General features: G+C 46.7%; 2 protein-coding genes across 3 annotated transcripts in view; both read left to right on the forward strand.

The window, feature by feature from the left end:
* Positions 1-3,498: 3,498 nt before the first annotated feature.
* Positions 3,499-3,693, forward strand: LOC121168411 (translation machinery-associated protein 7-like). Its single transcript, XM_040998512.1, has one exon. It carries the CDS (start codon positions 3,499-3,501, stop codon positions 3,691-3,693), a length of 195 nt encoding a protein of 64 aa, XP_040854446.1.
* An 11,728-nt stretch (positions 3,694-15,421) lies between these two features.
* BRDT (bromodomain testis associated) overlaps positions 15,422-18,024 on the forward strand; it is a 48,518-nt gene continuing 45,915 nt past the window's right edge. For both annotated transcript variants that reach the window (XM_040998525.1, XM_040998524.1), the window contains exon 1: positions 15,422-15,471. The gene's annotated coding sequence lies outside the window, so the exon portion shown is untranslated. The remainder of the gene's footprint in view (positions 15,472-18,024) is intronic.

The raw sequence follows: 18,024 nt of genomic DNA on the forward strand, positions 1-18,024 counted from the left end.
ATGAGTATCTTCTCCCAGAGAATATAGCCAAAGGAGGCTGCCTTTAATCAGGAAGGCAGCAGTCGGCAGACGGATCCAGTATTTGGGAAGGTAGATGACATCGGCTCTCCCAGGAAGACATAATCGTCCCCGTTAGGCACGTGTCCTTCCCTGTGTGCTTTATGACAGTGTGAGCAGCTGTGAGCTGCAGGGAGAAGAGCCCCTTCCAAACAATGCCCGCAGGTAGACTGGCCAGCTTTGACTGTCATGGCCTCACAACCCTCCTGCCATGTCAGCATGACCTGGCTGTGCCAACGCCCACATGGAGCTTCTCTGTGCCCGAGCCCTCAACTCCCCCGCCAGTTCCTGATGCACCTGTCTGTTGGAACAACCCCCTCCCTGTCAGCATCTCGTAATACCCTGTGCATACGACAGTTCCGGATGTGCCTCCCAGGAGCCCGGTAAATGACAACAAACAGCTGCTAAGTGACAAAACCCAGAAACTGGAGGCTCCTCCTGGACATCTCCCCTCTGCGTTAATGTCCTGCAGGATGGCCGTGAACAGCAGAAATGTCTCCAGCCAGAGCGGAGTGATTGCTATGACAATTTAGGAACAGACAGAAGAGAGGATTCAAAGCCTCAAAACAAAAAAAAATGACAAAAAGAGGAAACCCTGCCTTTCTGTGATTTGGTCTGGTGTAAACTGTATTGTGTGTGTTGAAACGTTGCCTTGCACCCTATAAATGTGTATCATTATTGTTCATCAAAAAGTTAGTATTTGGGGCCAGCACTGTGGCATACTGAGTTTAGCCTCTACTTGCTGTGCCAGCATCCATATGGGCACTTCACCAGCCTCTTGTGTGTATCTCACCAGAACAGTTATCATTGGATTTCAGCCATTTGGATGATCAGGTTCATGTCCCAGCTGCTTCACTCCCCAGCCAGCTCCCTGCTTGTGGCCCGGGAAAGCAGTTAAAGATGGCCCAAAGCCTTGGGACCCTGCACCAGCTTAGGAGACCCGGATGAAGCTCCTGCTTCCTGGTTTCTGATGGGCTCAGCTCCTGCCGTTGACGCCACTTGGGGAGTGAGCCGGGAGACACATAATGTTTCTCTGTTTCTATTCTCTCCGTGTGTATCTGCCTTTCCAATAAAAATAGATAATCTGTTTTTGCCTACAAATTCTACCATTATGAAAAGCAAAATAAACAAATAAATAAATCTTTAAAAAAAAATCCTGGGCAATCAATATACACAAAATGATAAGGTGAAATTTTTCTAAAAAAATAAAAAAGCTAACCTTAAAGGATATGGAAATGCTAACTTGCCTGCGTGGGGCATCACAGCGTGAATACATGCCTCAAGCTTCCCATTTCACCCCACAAACTGGTGCAGTTTAAGTAACCATTACAGATCACTTAAAACCAAAAAAGACCCTGAAACTTACCTCTATGCAGTGCAAGAGCCCAGATGGCTACAATCAGGGCACTGGTAGTTTCGTGTTCCCCCTGCGACCCTAGGGAAGAATCTTCCTGGCCACTGGCAGCCCCTGATGGCCCCCGGAACCCTGGGGCCACAGCGCAAGGTCATTTCCATTCAGGTGTGTGTCCTTCTTCCATCTCTCTCTTTGTGCAATATTGATTCTATTTGTTTGAAAGGCATAGAGAGAAGGAAAGAGATCTTCTATCTGCTTTTTTACTACGCAGAGACCTACAAGGATCAGGTCTTTGCTAGGCCACAGCCAGGAGGCAGAGGCTTCTTCAGGGTCTCCCAGGATTTGGCTCCAAGGATTTGGATCATCTTCTGCTGCTTACTCAGGCACATTTGCAGGGAGCTGGATCACAAGTGGAGCAGCTGGGACTCAAACCAGTGCCCATTTGGGACACTACACCATATCACCTGTGCATATGTTACAAGAACAGCTACCATTGGATTTCAGCCACTCGATGATCAGGATATCCTAGTTCAGATTCCTAATCACATCTGCAAACGTCCCTGTTCCAAAGAAAGTCACAATTTTTCGGGAGCCAGGATTTAAGCCATTCCACTTTCCATTGTCTCTGAAAGCCAAGTCATCCACAAGTCCAATAAATTCACCTTCCAATGATCTCGTCTGACCCTCTGCCTTGGTTCACTTCTACTGACGCAGAGAGCATTGAGTGGCTTCCTTTTGTTGACCTACTCTTGTTTTTCCCCACCTGCATCAAATCACTCCTCCTTCATCAGCCTCTCTTACGTCATTCTTTCCTGCCTCTGGGCTCTCTCCTGTTGCTGAGTGCTCCCGGCTAGATTCCAATGCATCTCACTGATTTCCCCAGCTGGACCACAAGACCTGCAGCTAGTTCCCTGCCTCCTTGAACCCGTTACAGGGTCTGAAGCAGCCAATAGTTCTGGACACCAAGCAGGGCTGTCAGTGAGCTTCAGCCTGGCCTTAGGCACCTGAGTGCTGCTGAGTTTGTTTTCCAACCTTGTAAAGTGAAGCCACTGGGCCAAAGTATCCAACCAGAGGCTCCTCCAGCCCCCAAACCCAGGATTTTATGAGCAACAAATCCACTCCCAACATGAGCAGGAGCCGTGAGTGACTTATTTCAGAAGAACCTTACACAGTGCTCAATCAATGGTTTGTTGATTACTTAGGTTTTTGTCCAGTTAGAAAATCAAGGTTTGCCAGTATGAATAAAGCTAGCCGCAGGTCACGAGCTAGTAAGGAAATGCCCAGGTTGGCACACTTCAAAGCCTGTGCCTTCCCTCACTCCGAGCTAGCAGCATCCCCTGCATACCTGTCTGCTGGTGTGCAAGCTTTGTAACAAACTCCCCTTCTTGGGTAAGATCCTAAAAGATATGCATTTCAGGGTTCATACTATGTGCAACACGTAGAAAGCTTTCTTTATTTATTTGGGAGACAAAGAGGCAGACAGAGCTCCCATCCTCTGGGATGTCTGTAACTACCAGGACAGGGCCAGGTGAAGCTGGCAGCTAGCCTCTGCCACGCAGGAGCATGGACTCAGCCCTGTGAGTATCACTGACCGCCCTCCAAGGTGCCCATTAGCAGGCAGATGGAAGAGATGGAGCTGGGAATAGAATCCAGCTCCTCCGGGAAGGGATGCTGGGAAATATCCACCCCTAGTCAGTCTTTAAAAGCTAAGCAGGATGTATATTTCAGATTAGTTGATCAGAACAGCTTAAAACCAACATCAAATTTCCAGGAAGGAGCTGGTGTCCTGGCTTATCAGACTAAGCCTCTGCCTGTGGCATCCAGATGCTTGTTCCAGTCTCAGCTCCCTGCTTGTGTTCTGGAAAGCAGCAGAGGGTGGCTCAAGGCTTTGGGTCCCTGTATCCACAGCAGGAAGATCCTGACTCCTGGTTGCTGTGGCCATCAGGGGAGTGAACCAACAGATGCAAGATGTCTCTCCCTCTCTCTGTGTAACTCTAACTTTCAAGTTATATTTCTATATACAAAGTGAATGAGGCAAAAAAAAACTACTGGGTAGGGCAGGGTCTGGGGAAGGGGCGGCAGGCACCATGTCCGGCCAGGAAGGTGACAAAAAGAAGCCCCTGAAACAACCCAAGAAGCAGGCCAAGAAGATGGAGGAGGAGGATAAGGCTTTCAAGCAGAAACAGAAAGAAGAACAGAAGAAACTGGAGGAGCTGAAAGCGAAGGCCGCGGGGAAGGGCCCCCTGGCCACAGGTGGAATTAAGAAATCTGGCAAAAAGTAATCTGCTCCTTGGCACTTGAAGTGATGTCCCCACACGTGTCTGAACATCTGGTGTTTCGGCCGGAGCATCTTTAGCCGCCCATAGTTAGAACGTAGTGTCACCTCGGACGCCATTGTACATTTAGAAATAAACTTTTGTAAAAAAAAAAAAAAAATGGGGAAAAAACCCCACCACTGTGTGGTAGCTGATTGTCTCCTAAGTTGTTTCATCCAGCCATTCTTAGCTGCGCATGTAAAGTAGGCCCAGCTGAGAATCCTGCCAGAGGCTGCTCTGTGGTCTCTGTTCTCGAAATTCTTTATCACCTGGAAATAAACTCATTGGAAAGGCAAAAAAAAAAAAAAAAAAAAGAAAGAAAGAAAGAAAGAAAGAAAAAAACAAAACTAGTGGGTACTGCGGTTGACCCTCTTGGGATGTTTGCAGCCCAGATGACACACCTGCTTTGAGTTCTAATTTGGCTCCCCATTCCAGAGTCCTGTAATATAATCCCTACAAGGTGGCATTTGGTGACTGATAGACTTGTGGCCCTGCCACCCAAAGGGAGAATCCTAGATTGAGTTCTGAGCTCCTGGCTTTGGCCTGGCAGAGTCCTGGCTATGTTGGATGGAAGATCTCTCTGCTTCTCAGCTTTTCAGAAAAAGACATAAATAAATAAATAAAATATAATATATAAGTATATAAAAGCATATATATAAGCATATATATATAAAAGCATATAAAAACACATGTCTTCCTCTCCTCTCTCCTCACTGGATACTATTTGTGAAAGTATTTTGTCAACTACAAAGTATTCTTCAAATGGAAGGGCTCCATTGAGAAAGTATGTGTGTGCATTCTGCCACCTAGTGGCCACAACAATAAATTGTTTTTATTGTTATTTTGATAAGCACATTGTAGGTGGAGTATAGTGCAACATTTCAGCACATGCATACAGCATAAACTGGTCAAGCAAGGCAACTAACTTTTCTAGTTCCTTATCTTTGGAGCTTATCTTCCCTCCAGGTATTTTTTTTAAAGATTTATTTTTATTTTTATTGCAAAGTCAGATATACTGAGAGGAGGAGAGACAGAAAGGAAGGTCTTCCATCCGATGATTCACTCCCCAAGCAGCCACAACGGCCGGTGCTGCACCAACCCGAAGCCAGGAGCTAGGAACTTCCTCCAGGTCTCCCACACAGGTGCAGGGTCCCAAGGCTTTGGGCCATCCTTGACTGCCTTCCCAGGCCACAAGCAGGGAGCTGGATGGGAAGTGGAGCTGCCGGGATTAGAACTGGTGCTGATATGGAATCCTGGTGCATGCAAGGTAAGGAATTTAGCTGCTAGGCTACCCCATCGGACCCTAAAATTATTTTTAATACACTTATATATGTATTTATTTGAAAAACAAAGAGACAGAGAGTGAGCTCTTGTTGGCTGATTCACTCCCTGAATTCTGCAACAAATGAGTCTGAGCCAGGCTAAAGCCAGAAACTGGAAACTCAACCAAAGTCTCCCATGCAAGTGGCAGAGACTCAATTATTCAAACCAGCAGGCCTGCCTCCCAGGATGGGCATTAGCAGGAAGCTGGGATTGGAAGCAGAGCTGGGACTGGAGTTCAGGGGTTCCAATGGCATCTTAAGCATCAGGCCAAACACCCACCCTTCCCACATACTGAGACTCTATCGTTTCTGGGGACTGACTAGCCCAGACCCTAACAAATGGTGTTTGTATTATTTATCAAAACCAATGCAATATAAATGTTACGGAGGATAAATGCCGTAGTGTATTGTTTAAAGAATCATGACAAGAGAAATGTCTGTGTACGTAGTCGGTACAGATCCATGCTTTCAAATACTTGTGTTGCACATGTTGACTGGATTTGGTCTTTGGCCGTAGCTCCCAGTAGAAATCTCCTAAAGCCTGTGGAATTTACTAATAGGAGCTTTGCTGTGCACTAGGAGCCCCTTGGATCACTTCTGTTGGTACTGACAAGGTGGCTCAGGGTGGAGCCCCTACATAGTCTCAGGGTAGCAGCCAGGCTACAAAAGGCTGCACAGTTGATGACAGGCTTGGCACACTCTCTCTCTGTTCCTACCCTTGGATCTCCAGGGGGGGATAAGAGGGGTGCACACTGAGTTGTCAAAACCCCTGGAACCTGGAGACCCAGAGAGCGCCCCAAATGCTGAACAATTGGGAGTTCTTAGAGGGGCCCCGCCTGAAAGCCTGTGACACTCCTCCACGTTGCCCCTGGCTCTGGGCGCCTCTTCCATCTGCCTACAATGCAGCCACAGCCTGACCTTAAAACTTCAGAAAGGCTAGTGTTGTGGTGCAGCTGGTAAAGCCACCAGCTGCGACTTCAGCGTCCAACATGAGCGCTCTGTTTGCCACTCAGCTGTCTGCTAGTGCCCCTGCAAAGTAAGCAGGGCCCAAGTGTTTAGGCCCTTGGCTATTGGCCAGTCCTAGTTGTTGTAGATATTGGAGGAATGAGATAGCACATGAAAGTTATCTCTCGGGCCCGGCGCGGTGGCGCAAGTGGTTAAGTCCTCGCCTTGCACGCCCGGGATCCCATATGGGCGCCGGTTCTAATCCCGGCAGCCCCGCTTCCCTTCCAGCTCCCTGCCTGTGGCCTGGGAAAGCAGTCGAGGACGGCCCAAGGCTTTGGGACCCTGCACCCGCGTGGGAGACCCGGAAGAGGCTCCTGGCTTCGGATCGGCATAGTATCGGCCCGTTGCGGCTCACTTGGGGAGTGAATCATCGGACGGAAGATCTTCCTCTCTGTCTCTCCTCTCTGTATATCCGCCTTTCCAATAAAAAATAATAAAAATAAATCTTTCAAAAAAAAAAAAAAAAGAAAGTTATCTCTCTTTCTCTCTGTATCTCTCTATTCTCTCTGTAATTCTGTGTTTTAAATAAATAAAAACATCTTTAAAAAAAATAAGGAAGGAAAGGGCTTGTCTGAGTTAACTGACTTGCTCTAGTGAATTATTGAGCCTGAAGAGTAAGATACAGAGCTTCATTTGGGGCTGACATCTTTTTCTTTTCTTTTTTTCTTTTTTTTCCTTTCCTTTTCTTTCTTTGTTTTCTTTTTTTTTTTCTTTTTTTCTTTCTTTTTTTTTTTTAGATTTATTTATCTTTATTGGAAAAGCAAATCAGCTTTGCAACAGAAGAAGAGACAAACATCTTCCATTATGGGTTTCACTCCCCAGGTGAATGCAGCAGCCGGAGCTCAGCCAATCCTAAGCCAGGAACTTCTTCCATGGCTTCCATTGGGGCGCAGCGTCCCAAGGCTTTGGGCCATCCTCTACTGCTTTCCCAGGCCACAGGAAGGAAACTGGATGGGAAGTGGAGCAGTCGGGATAGGAACTGGTGCCATCTAGGATTCTGGCACTTGCAAGGTGAGAGTTTAGCTGTTGGACCCTTGTGCCAGGCCCCAAATGCTTTTTCTTTAATAGCGCATTACAGGTATAGCCAGAATTACAGAATGGGGGGGGCGCTGCAATAGTTATGGCTTAGCCAGATCAAAACCAGAAGCCCAAAGCTTCTCCTGGATCGTCCAGATGTACACAGGGGCCCGGACACTTGGGCCATCTTGCACGGCTTCTTCCAGGGAGCAGAGAGCTGGCTCGAAAGGGGAGGGATACTGATGTCGCAGGTGCTACCTAAGGCAAATGCTTTGCGAACAGTGACATTGTTATTTAGGGGATAACAACAAGGAGAAGTGTGCCCATGTGCAGTTGAGACCAATTTTTCTTTTTTAAAAGTCGGCTGGATTTGCAGGAACCAACAAAGGATCAACTTCAGTTAAACAAAAGCAATTTCATGTTCACGAGAGCTGAAACCCTGAGGAAGAACATGGCCACAGAGGATGAAAAGGAAAGGCCTTGATGAAACTACTTTTAACACAGGCTATGGTAGGTTTTGTGCTATCTTTTGCATTAAAGTTTACCTCCATATCATTAAGAGTTAAGGAAATGGTTGGGTGTTGATGTGTAATTGTTGAGAAACACCTGTTAGAACTCAGTAGCTCAAAATTACTGAAACTGGAGGCTGAAGTTGTGGCACAGTGCGTTAAGCAACTATTTGCAGTGCCGTCAAATCACTGGTTCCAGCCCCAGCAGATCCACCTCTAACCCAGCTACTGGCTGATGCTTCTGGAAAGGCAGAGGAAGATGGTCTGGGTCCTTGAACTCCTGCTACCCATGTGCAAGACCTGAGTGGAATTGTTTACTATGCGCCCAAGCCATTGCAGTCATTCGGCAAGTGAGCTGCGAGATTAAAGCTCTCTGTCTTCCCTTCTCTTTTTCTCTCTCTTAACTGCTTTTCAAGAAAGTAGATTTTTTAAAAAGAACTAACAATGAACACACAGCCTATTACTTAACAAATGAATAAACAATAAAATTATTTTATTCTCATACATTGGTTTGTATTCCTTCAAATTGGTTTTCATTTTAAAATAAAAATATCTCCTGTCCTGGTCACAGTTCTGGGAAAGATCTAAGTGGTCTGCGGCTACTGTGGCCTGTAGATCCGAGCCGTGACTCCTCCAGCTTCAGTCCCATAGCAAAGCTAGTGTCATTCTACAGAGCTAAGTAAAGACAGCGCAAAGGGAACCAAACACGATTACGGTTTCTTTCATGGGTGACTTCTGCTGTCCTCCATTGCACATTTCTGTGGGATCGAACATTCCCGCATTGCCACTCGGCAGCATAATGAAACCATTTAGATTCCGAGTGGCAACAGGTCAGTTGAGAAGGAAGATGGGCCAGGGCAATGAAACAAAGCATCAGTAGGAGACAAGGGTATGGCCAATCAAGTCTCGAATGACCCACTTGTTCAATTTCCAGCTGCAGGATCGAGCATTCATGCAGTTCATATCATGAAGAAGATGAGAGGGACACAAGCGAGGCTCGAGATGAACAGTGCGGCCTCCCCAGCCCCTCCTCCTCTTCCGCTCCCTCCGTCCCCTATTTTATTTCTATCAAAGAATTCAGATGTTGTGAAGACCCCCCTCTCACTCCGACTCAATGAAGGACTTCAGTCCCTTAACAAAGAGGAAGCTCAGCCTTTCCCACTCCTCCCCTCCTCCTCGCCGCCATCTTGATGGCTGCACCAGGTGGGCGGTCCATCCCGCACCTGCGGCAGGAAGATGGTGGCTGCCACGAAGACAGAAAAGTCGCTGGCATCCATCAACTCGAGGATCCAGCTGGTTATGAAGAGCGGAAAATAGGTGCGGGGCTTTAAGCAGTCTCTGAAGGTGGTCCCACAGGGCAAAGCAAAGCTGGTTCTCCTCGCCAGAAACTGCCCAGCCTTGGCCCCAACTGGTATCCATCACGACAGTGGCAATACCACAGAACTGGGCATGTGCAAAACCCTACAGAGTGTGGATGCTTAGTATCATTGGCCCAGATACTCGGATATTATCAGAAACATGCCAGAATACACTGGTGAAAAATAAATCATGGGCCCAGGGCTGTGGCCTAGTGGCTAAAGTCCTTGCCCTGAACGCGTCAGGATTCCATATGGGGGCCGGTTCTAATCCCGGTAGCTCCACTTCCCATCCAGCTCCCTGCTTGTGGCCTGGGAAAGCAGTCAAGAACGGCCCAAAGCCTTGGGACCCTGCACCTGTGTGAGAGACCTGGAGGAAGTTCCTGGCTCCTGGCTTGGTATCGCTGCAGCGCTGTAGCATCAGGCGTTGCGGCTGCTTGGGGAAGACCTTCCTTTCTGTCTCTCCTCCTCTGTGTATATCCGACTTTCCAATAAAAATAAATAAATCTTTAAAACAGAAAAATAAATCATGGCATGTTTTCTTTAATGAAAACTGCTGCAGCTTTTTTTTGTTTTCTTGAGGGAGCCCAAAGGCCAAGTACAAACCCTTGTTCCGTCTATTCCCATTCGGTTTGTTTGCTTTTTAACTGTAACCAAGAATATTCTTGTTGATTTCTAGCCACTTGGTTGGAATTTAGTATATTTAAGTTTTTATGATTTCAACACTGAATGCTGGTGACCTGGTTGAATTGTTGGAAACCACTAACCCAGTCTTTCCTATGCCGATAGAGCCATGCAGGGAGTCTCTGACCTCTTGTTAAGCCACCAAACTAGGGCACAATCTTGCACTTTTTGCTTAGCAAGTGGCATTCTCTGTGTTCCTTTGATTTTGACCTTTGGTGAAGAGTGGTCTTTAGGCGTAACTTGTTCATTCATTATTAGATGCTGATTCACTCACCAAATGCTAGATACGCTCACGGGTATTGAGGGCAAAACAGTGAACAAAACAACAGCTATCACTGCTTCCTGCAGCTTCCTTTCTGGGAAGAGGCAGACATTACATAAACAAGGGCACACGAAATCACACAGATTGTTGTTGCATGGCAAAAAATGATGTGTAAGGACGGACAGGAAATATGAAGATCCCTGCGATTGCTCTGTTAGACAGACGGGTGGGAGGTCTCATCAGGAAGGTAAGTGAAAAGCTAAGAAATGCAATACCGGGCCCAGTGCAGTAGCCTAGCAGCTAAAGTCCTCACCTTGAACATGCCAGGATTCCATATGGGTGCAGGTTCTAATCCTGCTGACCCTGCTTCCCATCCAGCTTCCTGCTTGTGGCCTGCGAAAGTAGTTGAGGACACTCCAAAGACCTTCGGACTCTTCACTCATGTGGGGGACTCAGAAGAGACTCCTGGCTCCTGGCTTTGGATCAGTGCAGCTCTAGCTATTGTGGTTGCTTGAGGAGTGAATCATCAGATGGAAGATCTTCCTCCCTGTCTCTCCTCTTCTCTGTACATCTGCCTTTCCAATAAAAATAACTATATATTTTTTAAAATGTAAAATGATTGCCTGTTTGGAATTCATGGCCATTAATTTACAGAGAGACGTGATAGCAGGATTCTACAGATTTCTTCACTTCTACTGAGCCACAACGCACAAGATAGATACAGACTCTGTGAGAATCTAATGAAATTTCCGAAGGGTTTTAGAAAGCGTGTGATGTTGCCATGCATGAAATGAAGAGACTCAAAGAGAAGGCAAAAGAGAGGCATGATTGCAAGAAGAGATGAAAGAAGAGCTGCTTACGAAGGAAGAGCGGCTTCAGGCAGGTGAGCGTTAGTGAGAAGGGAGGCGACTGAGGGATTCCTGCTCTCCAGCGATGCAAGCTTGTCAGACCCCACAGACTCCTGAGTTCCAAACCCCAGCGAGGTAACAGGGAGGCCATCGGCTCAGCTCCTTTGGAGACCCGACTGGATCAAACACAACTCCTGCTCTGTGATGGCTTCTCTTGGGCCAGACCACGGGCAGCCTTCTCATCTCAGAAGGCCAGGAATTCATGGGAACGCAGAGTTCTCTGTACCTGTCAGCCAGGCCTGCTGCATGTTGCTTTGCTCATACAGCTTCATCGTACTAGTAGTAAAACTAGTTTTTATTTCATCTTTTTCTTTTTTAAAGATTTATTTACTTTTATTGGAAAGGCAGAGATACAGAGAGAAGGAGAGATGGAGAGGAAGATCTTCCATCCGATGATTCACTCCCCAAGCAGCCACAACAGCCGGTGCTGCGTCGATCTCAAGCCAGGAGCCAGGAACTTTCTCCAGGTCTCTCACACAGGTGCAGGGTCCCAAGGCTTTGGGCCATCCTTGACTGCCTTCCCAGGCCACAAGCAGGGAGCTGGATGGGAAGTGGAGCTGCCAGGATTAGAACCATATGGGATCCTGACACATTTGAGGCGAGGACTTTAGCCACTAGGCCTCGGCACCGGGCCCATTGCGTATCTTTTAATCTTAGAACTCTCTCAAAATGATAACCTGTTTTCTTCAGCTTTGTGATGGTACCATAAAAATGCTATGGCTTTATGGGGCTGGTCTTGTGGCACAGTGGGTTAGGCTGTTGCTTGTGACACCAGCGTCTCATTGTGGTTGCTCCACTTTCAATCTAGGACCCTGCTAATGCCTCTCAGGAAAGCAACAGAAGACGGCCCAAGTGCCTGAGCCCCTATCACTTCACATGGGAGAGCGTGTGGCCTTCCTGGCTGCTGTTTTCTTCAGCCTTGCCCAGCCCCGGTCATTGCAATCATATGGAGAGTGGACTATTAGATGAAAGATCTCTTTTTCCCTTTCTCTCTCTTTCAAAAACAAAAAAGCAAATAATTTTTCAAAGATTTATTTGTTTTTATATAAAAAAGGTAGATTTGCAGAGAGAGAAGAAGGTAACAGAGAAAAAGATATTCCACCCACTGGTTCACTCCCAAAATGGCCAGAACAGCTTGCTAAGCTGATCTGAAGCCACAGCCAGGAGCCACAAGCTTCTTCTGAGTCACCTGTAGGACGACATTGTGACCCTAGAGGGTCAGCGAGCACAGGATTACAGTTGATTGGATAATATTTGCATGAGAACCACCGAATGGCTAACTCTTGTATACCTGATTGGATATCATTTGTATAAGAACAGTTGAATGGACTGTATGTGTGTGAGAACACTTGGTGGAATATGCAAGACAAAAGGAGTTCCAAACAAAAGCATAGAAACTGTTACTGGGTTTTGTTGGTGAGCTCAATACTTCCTCCCTTATCCCATACGGCCCTCAGTGTATAAAGTCTGATGCCGCTAATAAACTTCGGCTTTGACCATCACTCAGGGTCCATGCGTGCACCAAGTCCATCGCTGCGGGACAGCGACAGTCACCTGAGTGTAGAGTCCTAAGGACTTGGGCCATTCTTGACTGCTTTCCCAGGCCATAAACAGGGAGGTGGATCAGAAGTGGACCAGCCAGGACACAAAACTGGTTCCCATATGGGATGCTGCCACTTGAAGGTAGTTAGGGATGGCACTCTCCCCCCCCACCCCACCAAATTAATCTCTAGAAAGAACGTTTATGGCTTCTCACAGATGTGGTCTGTGCTTAATGCTCTCCCCAAATAAATACATCTTTAAAAAAAGAAAAAGAAGCCATGGTCTTGTGGCTCATCTTAAGGTTGTTGCTATTTATCCTCAAAAAAAGGGCAATCGAAAGAATTCAGGGCAAGTGACATGAGGAGATAAGGCTTTCCAAAAAGATCCCTAAGCTGCTCTCCCTAGCAGCAGCCTTCCCTTCCCCGCCTCAGCTTTAGTCCCAAACAGGCACCCATCAGCGGGGTCAGCTTGTCTCTGGCCTCAGGGCATCCTTCACAGAAGCGCCACACCCTACTTCTCAAGGTTGCTGCCTTTCCCAGAATAACAAGATAGGCAAGCCCCACCCACCCCCAAAACAAACAAGCCAAGAACACAGAGAGCCCATTTCAACTCTCAAATCCTGTTGCATAGCATTGCTTCTTCAGAACATATTTTAAAATTTATTTATTTATATTGGAAAGGCAGATTTACAGAGAAGAGAGACAAAGATCTTCCATGTGCTGGTTTACTCCCCAAGCGGCTGCAACAGCTGAAGCTGAGCCAGGAGTTTCTTCCAGGTCTCCCACACAGGTGCAGGGTCCCAAGGCTTTGGGCTGACTTCTATTGCTTTCCCAGGCCACAAGCAGGGAGCTGGATGGGAAGTGGAGAAGCCGGGACATGAGCCAGTGCCCATACGAGATCCCTGGTGTTTGCAAGGAAAAGACTCTAGCCACTAGGCCTGTGCGCCAGACCCAGAATAATTTTGGATCCTTCTGGTCCTTAAACACATCGGAAACTGCTTTGGACTCTCTCATCCATCCCCTGCCTCTTCCCCCATCCACCCACCCATCCATCCATTCATCCAGAAATGAGCACCAAGAATGCAGACACTGTTTGCAACAGAATCTCCAAGGCCACTACTGTAGGTAGTTTTCAAGTCCTAGCACTATCAGCCCACAGTTGTTTCCAAACAGCTCTTCAGGGCTGTTTCCCAGATAATTAGCTCGCACAGGCTCCAGCCTCAGCTGCTACCTACTAAACACTCCCTACAAGAAACAGGAGATGGGGGTGGGGTGGAGAAAACCTGAAAACTCAAATCACCACTAAAACAGCCCCAGGCAGACTGAAAAATAGTGTTTTTTTGCCAGCAAAAGCCTCCAGGGCGGCGCTCTTCCTTCCTAATACCCTCTAGCCCCAACTCCCTGTGTGGCATCTGGGAGGGCTCAACCCAAGCGCAGGTGCGCATCCTGGAAGGCCTTCTGGCTGCGCCTCCGCCCCGCCCACTGCAGCCACGTGACGCACGCGGGCCAATGGGCGTGCGGCCCGCCTCGCGGCCCCTATAAAGGCGCGCAGTCCCTCCCAGCAAGCGGCCGCCATTGGGGAGAAGGCTGGCGGCGAGTGTCGGTGGAGAACGGCCTGCCTGCGCCGCTTCATCTTTTGCACCCTGACGGGACGGTCCCGTGAAGTCCTTTTCTTAAGAGGTAACACAGCCTCTTCTCACCAGGGTCCTGTTGGGGCTGGCTTGGGAAAGCGCCCTTCCGTGGGAACAACGGTTTTTGTTCTGTTTTGCCTCTCCCCTCCCCCCTGGGCGTTGAAGTACGTGCAGGGCCGTTGGGGAAGCCCTCTGGGTGGGTGCTCACGGCCCGGGGGAGCCGTTGGTGGCTTTTCTTCGGCCTTACCATCTGTAAGATTGTAGCCAACTGAACCCTTAGTTTTTTTTTTCTCTGTCCCTTTCAAAATGCTTGTTTTTTTTATGGTGGGAAAGGTGAGAAGGAGGTTTCGAAAAAGTGGTAGAAGTTGGATTCTCAAACTGCGTGTTCTCACCCCACAATAAACTCATGGTTGCAGCTAGGAGGTAGCAGCCTCGTAGCTCTTGAATGTGTTTAATTGGTGCCTGCACTGTCTTTGTGAAGTACAGAAGAAAGGGAGTTGTAACTGGCGGCCTTTGGGAGCTCATTCTAGGAGTTCTCGTTTGGGACAGAGAAAATCCTGTCTTTGACTCCTACGTCGGTAACGGACTTTATTACCGCCATAAATTGCTATGCCGTGTTTTGTTGGGTAGTGCCAGAATCGGTGGTCAAGCACTGGCCGTTGGAAGACAAGGTAAGTTACAGGGTGCTGCGGCACCCGTGGGAACAGCTTGAGTGGGTCGAAGAGGGTGAGCGTGATTTGACAGTGGAGGCAGTAAAAGCTGGCTCTGGTGGAACCCATGGAAGTTAAGCCCAAGTGTTAATGAAGAAAGTCGGTACAGAACGTTCAAGGCTTGGGCTTGTGAACAGTGAAACACTGGTAAAATTTGAGTGGTGCGGTGTTGGGAGTTTGTGCAGTGGCAAGAGTTCAGGGAGAATGCCAAGGTGGCTCAAAAAAGTTTGTCATACAACACAGGAGGATCTTTGCGTTAAGTTCATGCAGGAAGTGATAAGTGATTTTAACGGAAGCAATGGCTTAGGGCTGCAGAACCAAAGCACAGTAGGTACCTAGAACACTAAATTCAGATTGTGTAGTTGGTATTTGGTACCTTGGAGTGGGTAAGTTGGCATAGGGCAGGGGTGTATGTAAAGAGAAAAGGAAAAAAAGGGGGGGGGTGCGTGGGTGGGTGGGAGAACCTCTGGGGGGCCTGAATAGATTAGCAGGTGATGGGATTAAGGAGGGAGACCCACCCTGCCCCTCCTTTAGTGCTCCAGTCCCATCTCTGTGTAAGCATAAGTACATTGTGATGGCCTGTTTCTAGGCTTTCTAAGCCTCTGAGGACACTGTGTGTGTCTCAATCCCTGGTTTTGTGGTTGGCGTCCTTGTAGGTGCTTTATAAATATTTAACAACTAACACATAGAATTTGGGAAATGGTATCCTGGAAACCAGAGGAGTTTTAGGAGCATCACAATCATGGTCTAGAGACAGATTGCTGACAAGTCAAGGAAGACAGGATTTAACGCCGAAGTATGGTAAGTAAGTGCTCACCTCTGCAAGAAGTGAGTTTTAGAGGACTGGGGAAACTGGGAGCGGAATGGAAAGCAAAGACACAGGTTTATTTTATTTTTAAGATTTATTTTAATTGGAAAGGTAGATTTACAGAAAAAAGCAGAGCTAGAGATCTTCCATCTGCTGATTTACTCCCCAAATGGCTATAAGAGCTGGACCTGAGCTGATATAAGGCTAGGAGCCAGGAGTTTTCTCTGGGTCTCCCTTGTCGGTGCAGGGACCCAAGGACTTGGACTACCTCTGCGGCCCTTCCCAGGCCATAAACGGGCAGCTGGGTCAGAAGTAGAGCTGCCAGGATATAAACTGACACCCATATGAGATGCCAGCACTACAGGTGGAGGATTAGCTTGGTATGCAACTGTGCCATCACCAAAGATACCATTGTTTTCAATGCCCTGGTATGAAATACAGAAGACAGGCAGTGAGGCTAGCATAGAAATAGTGATGATTCTGAGCAGGTCATTGGGGGGTGCAGGGACATAAAACAAAAACTGAAGGAAGCTTATTGCATCAGCCCCTGGGAAAAGAAAGTTGTGTATTGATTCCTCAGCAGCACAGAACGTATTTTCTCACGTTCTGAACTAAGACAGAAGGACTAGAAGCTGCAGGTGCAGGGAAGACACAGGGACCTGCAGTGGATATCGTCTTGGCCTCCTTGGAGAAGGAGTCTGAACAGGAAGGGCACTTGGCTCTAGGACTGAGGAGCAGGTGAAGCACTGGAATTGTAAATCTTTTGGGTTTCCTAAGGGCTTCCTCTATTTGACCATAACCAACTGACTGTTCTGTTCACTCTGTTTTCTCCTTGAAGGGGAAACTGCTCATTTGATGATGCCACATTTGGAGCAAATGTGTGAGTTTATCATAGAGCAGGGAGCCCTAGAAGTTTGAGTGTGCAGGCCATATACTGCACTGCTTCCATGCCTGGGGAAGACCCACACTGACATTTGGCCAGTTACTGAAATGGAATGTTTTGGAAGCAGTCATTCTTCAAAGTTTCCAAAAGATCTGCTGTTATCTAAAATTGGATGCTTCATTGTTTTCAATAAGCTTCAGGGTACATATGGAGCGACACAATTTAACCCTGAGCACTGTGGTTAGTAATACTAATCACTGGGAATTGGAAAAACAAGTGTTTTTATTGAAAGGAGGGGAATCTGTCAAAAAAGTGGGACCTTGCTGACACATCCCAGTGACCCTTTATAATTGGAGATAAATTTTTATGCTTACTTGGAATAGTCTGGAAACATTTTTTTAGAAAGTCTCCTATTGTATTTTTAAGGGGCAGCTAAAATATTCATAGCCGCCTCAAGATCTTGCTTTGTCGTAGAGGATTACTTCTATCTGTACACATAAATGGTGGAAATAAGCTGAACTAAGCTCTGGGGTAATAAAGACTTGACAGCTCTGACCCATACATTGTAAATAGGAATGTATCCAGTGATGTTGGTCTGTATATACAATGCTGTATTTACTAAGATTTGCAATAGTCCTAAAATCTGCATATAGATGCAGTCATTAAAAAGAAGGGGCAGTAATGAGTCAGCTGCTCTGATGAATTAGGTTTAAAAAAAAAGCCTAGTAAGAGTTAATTTCTAAGCAGGGGATCTGATTGACTATAGGACAAGATAGAGCAGTATATAGTTCACAAAGTTTTTGTCAAAATTTCATATCACATGAATGTCAAAATTCAAACTGATGTTTTAAAAATTCTTCTGTAGTACGTTATCTTTCCCCTCACCCCAAGATTATGAGTTACTGGGAGGGCAGTGGAATAAGACTTTTCAGCAGTTTATTCATGGGATCACAATGTTTTGACTTGATGGTGGCTACACTGTTACAGGATTGTCTTAAAGAAGAACTGTAATCATGCATGATACATTGTCATTGAATAATAACTGGTGGTTACTACATAGCATATTCTTGGCATTAGATTTTGTCTGCCCATGACATCCTTCATTTTAGAAATCTTTCCATGGGCAAAGTACTTTTGAAGGCAGAAATAACAGTAAAATGTCATGTTCTCTGCAAATGTGCAGAGTGACTATGGATTGTTTGCAGTGACACATGTAAGTATAACTCCATACTTTTTCCCTCATGTATAGTGTATTAGAGTGTAAGTGATTTCAAGAAAAACTGTATATATGTAAAATAAAGGACAAATTGCTTGTGACACATCACAATTGGTTATGACTCACTGATTGTTGTCAAGATAAGCTGAAAACTGTCTGATCTGTTACCGGATCATTGTGCTGGCATTTTAAATTTTTATTAGAAATGATTAAATTTTTAAGAAGCTCTTAAAGCTAAGGACTTATTTATGCATTGAAATGTGGAGTTACAATAACAGGGAGAGAGAGATAGCCACTGGGTCTGGGCACACTGAAGCCAGGACCTGGGAACTGCATCTGGTCTCCCACGTGGATTACTGGGCCATCTTCTGTTTTTCCAGGCATGTTAGCAAGGAGCTAGATTGAAAGTGAGGTAGTGGGAACTCAGGCCAGGGCTCATGGCCAGGA

Source organism: Ochotona curzoniae, unplaced genomic scaffold (genome assembly GCF_017591425.1).
Source record: "Ochotona curzoniae isolate NIBS_2020 unplaced genomic scaffold, NIBS_Ocur_1.0 scaffold_1037, whole genome shotgun sequence".
NCBI classification, from domain to species: Eukaryota; Metazoa; Chordata; class Mammalia; order Lagomorpha; family Ochotonidae; genus Ochotona; species Ochotona curzoniae.

Bases quoted from the DNA above. Each gene is read 5' to 3' on its own strand.
- LOC121168411 (XM_040998512.1), top strand. From the start codon at position 3,499: ATGTCCGGCCAGGAAGGTGACAAAAAGAAGCCCCTGAAACAACCCAAG.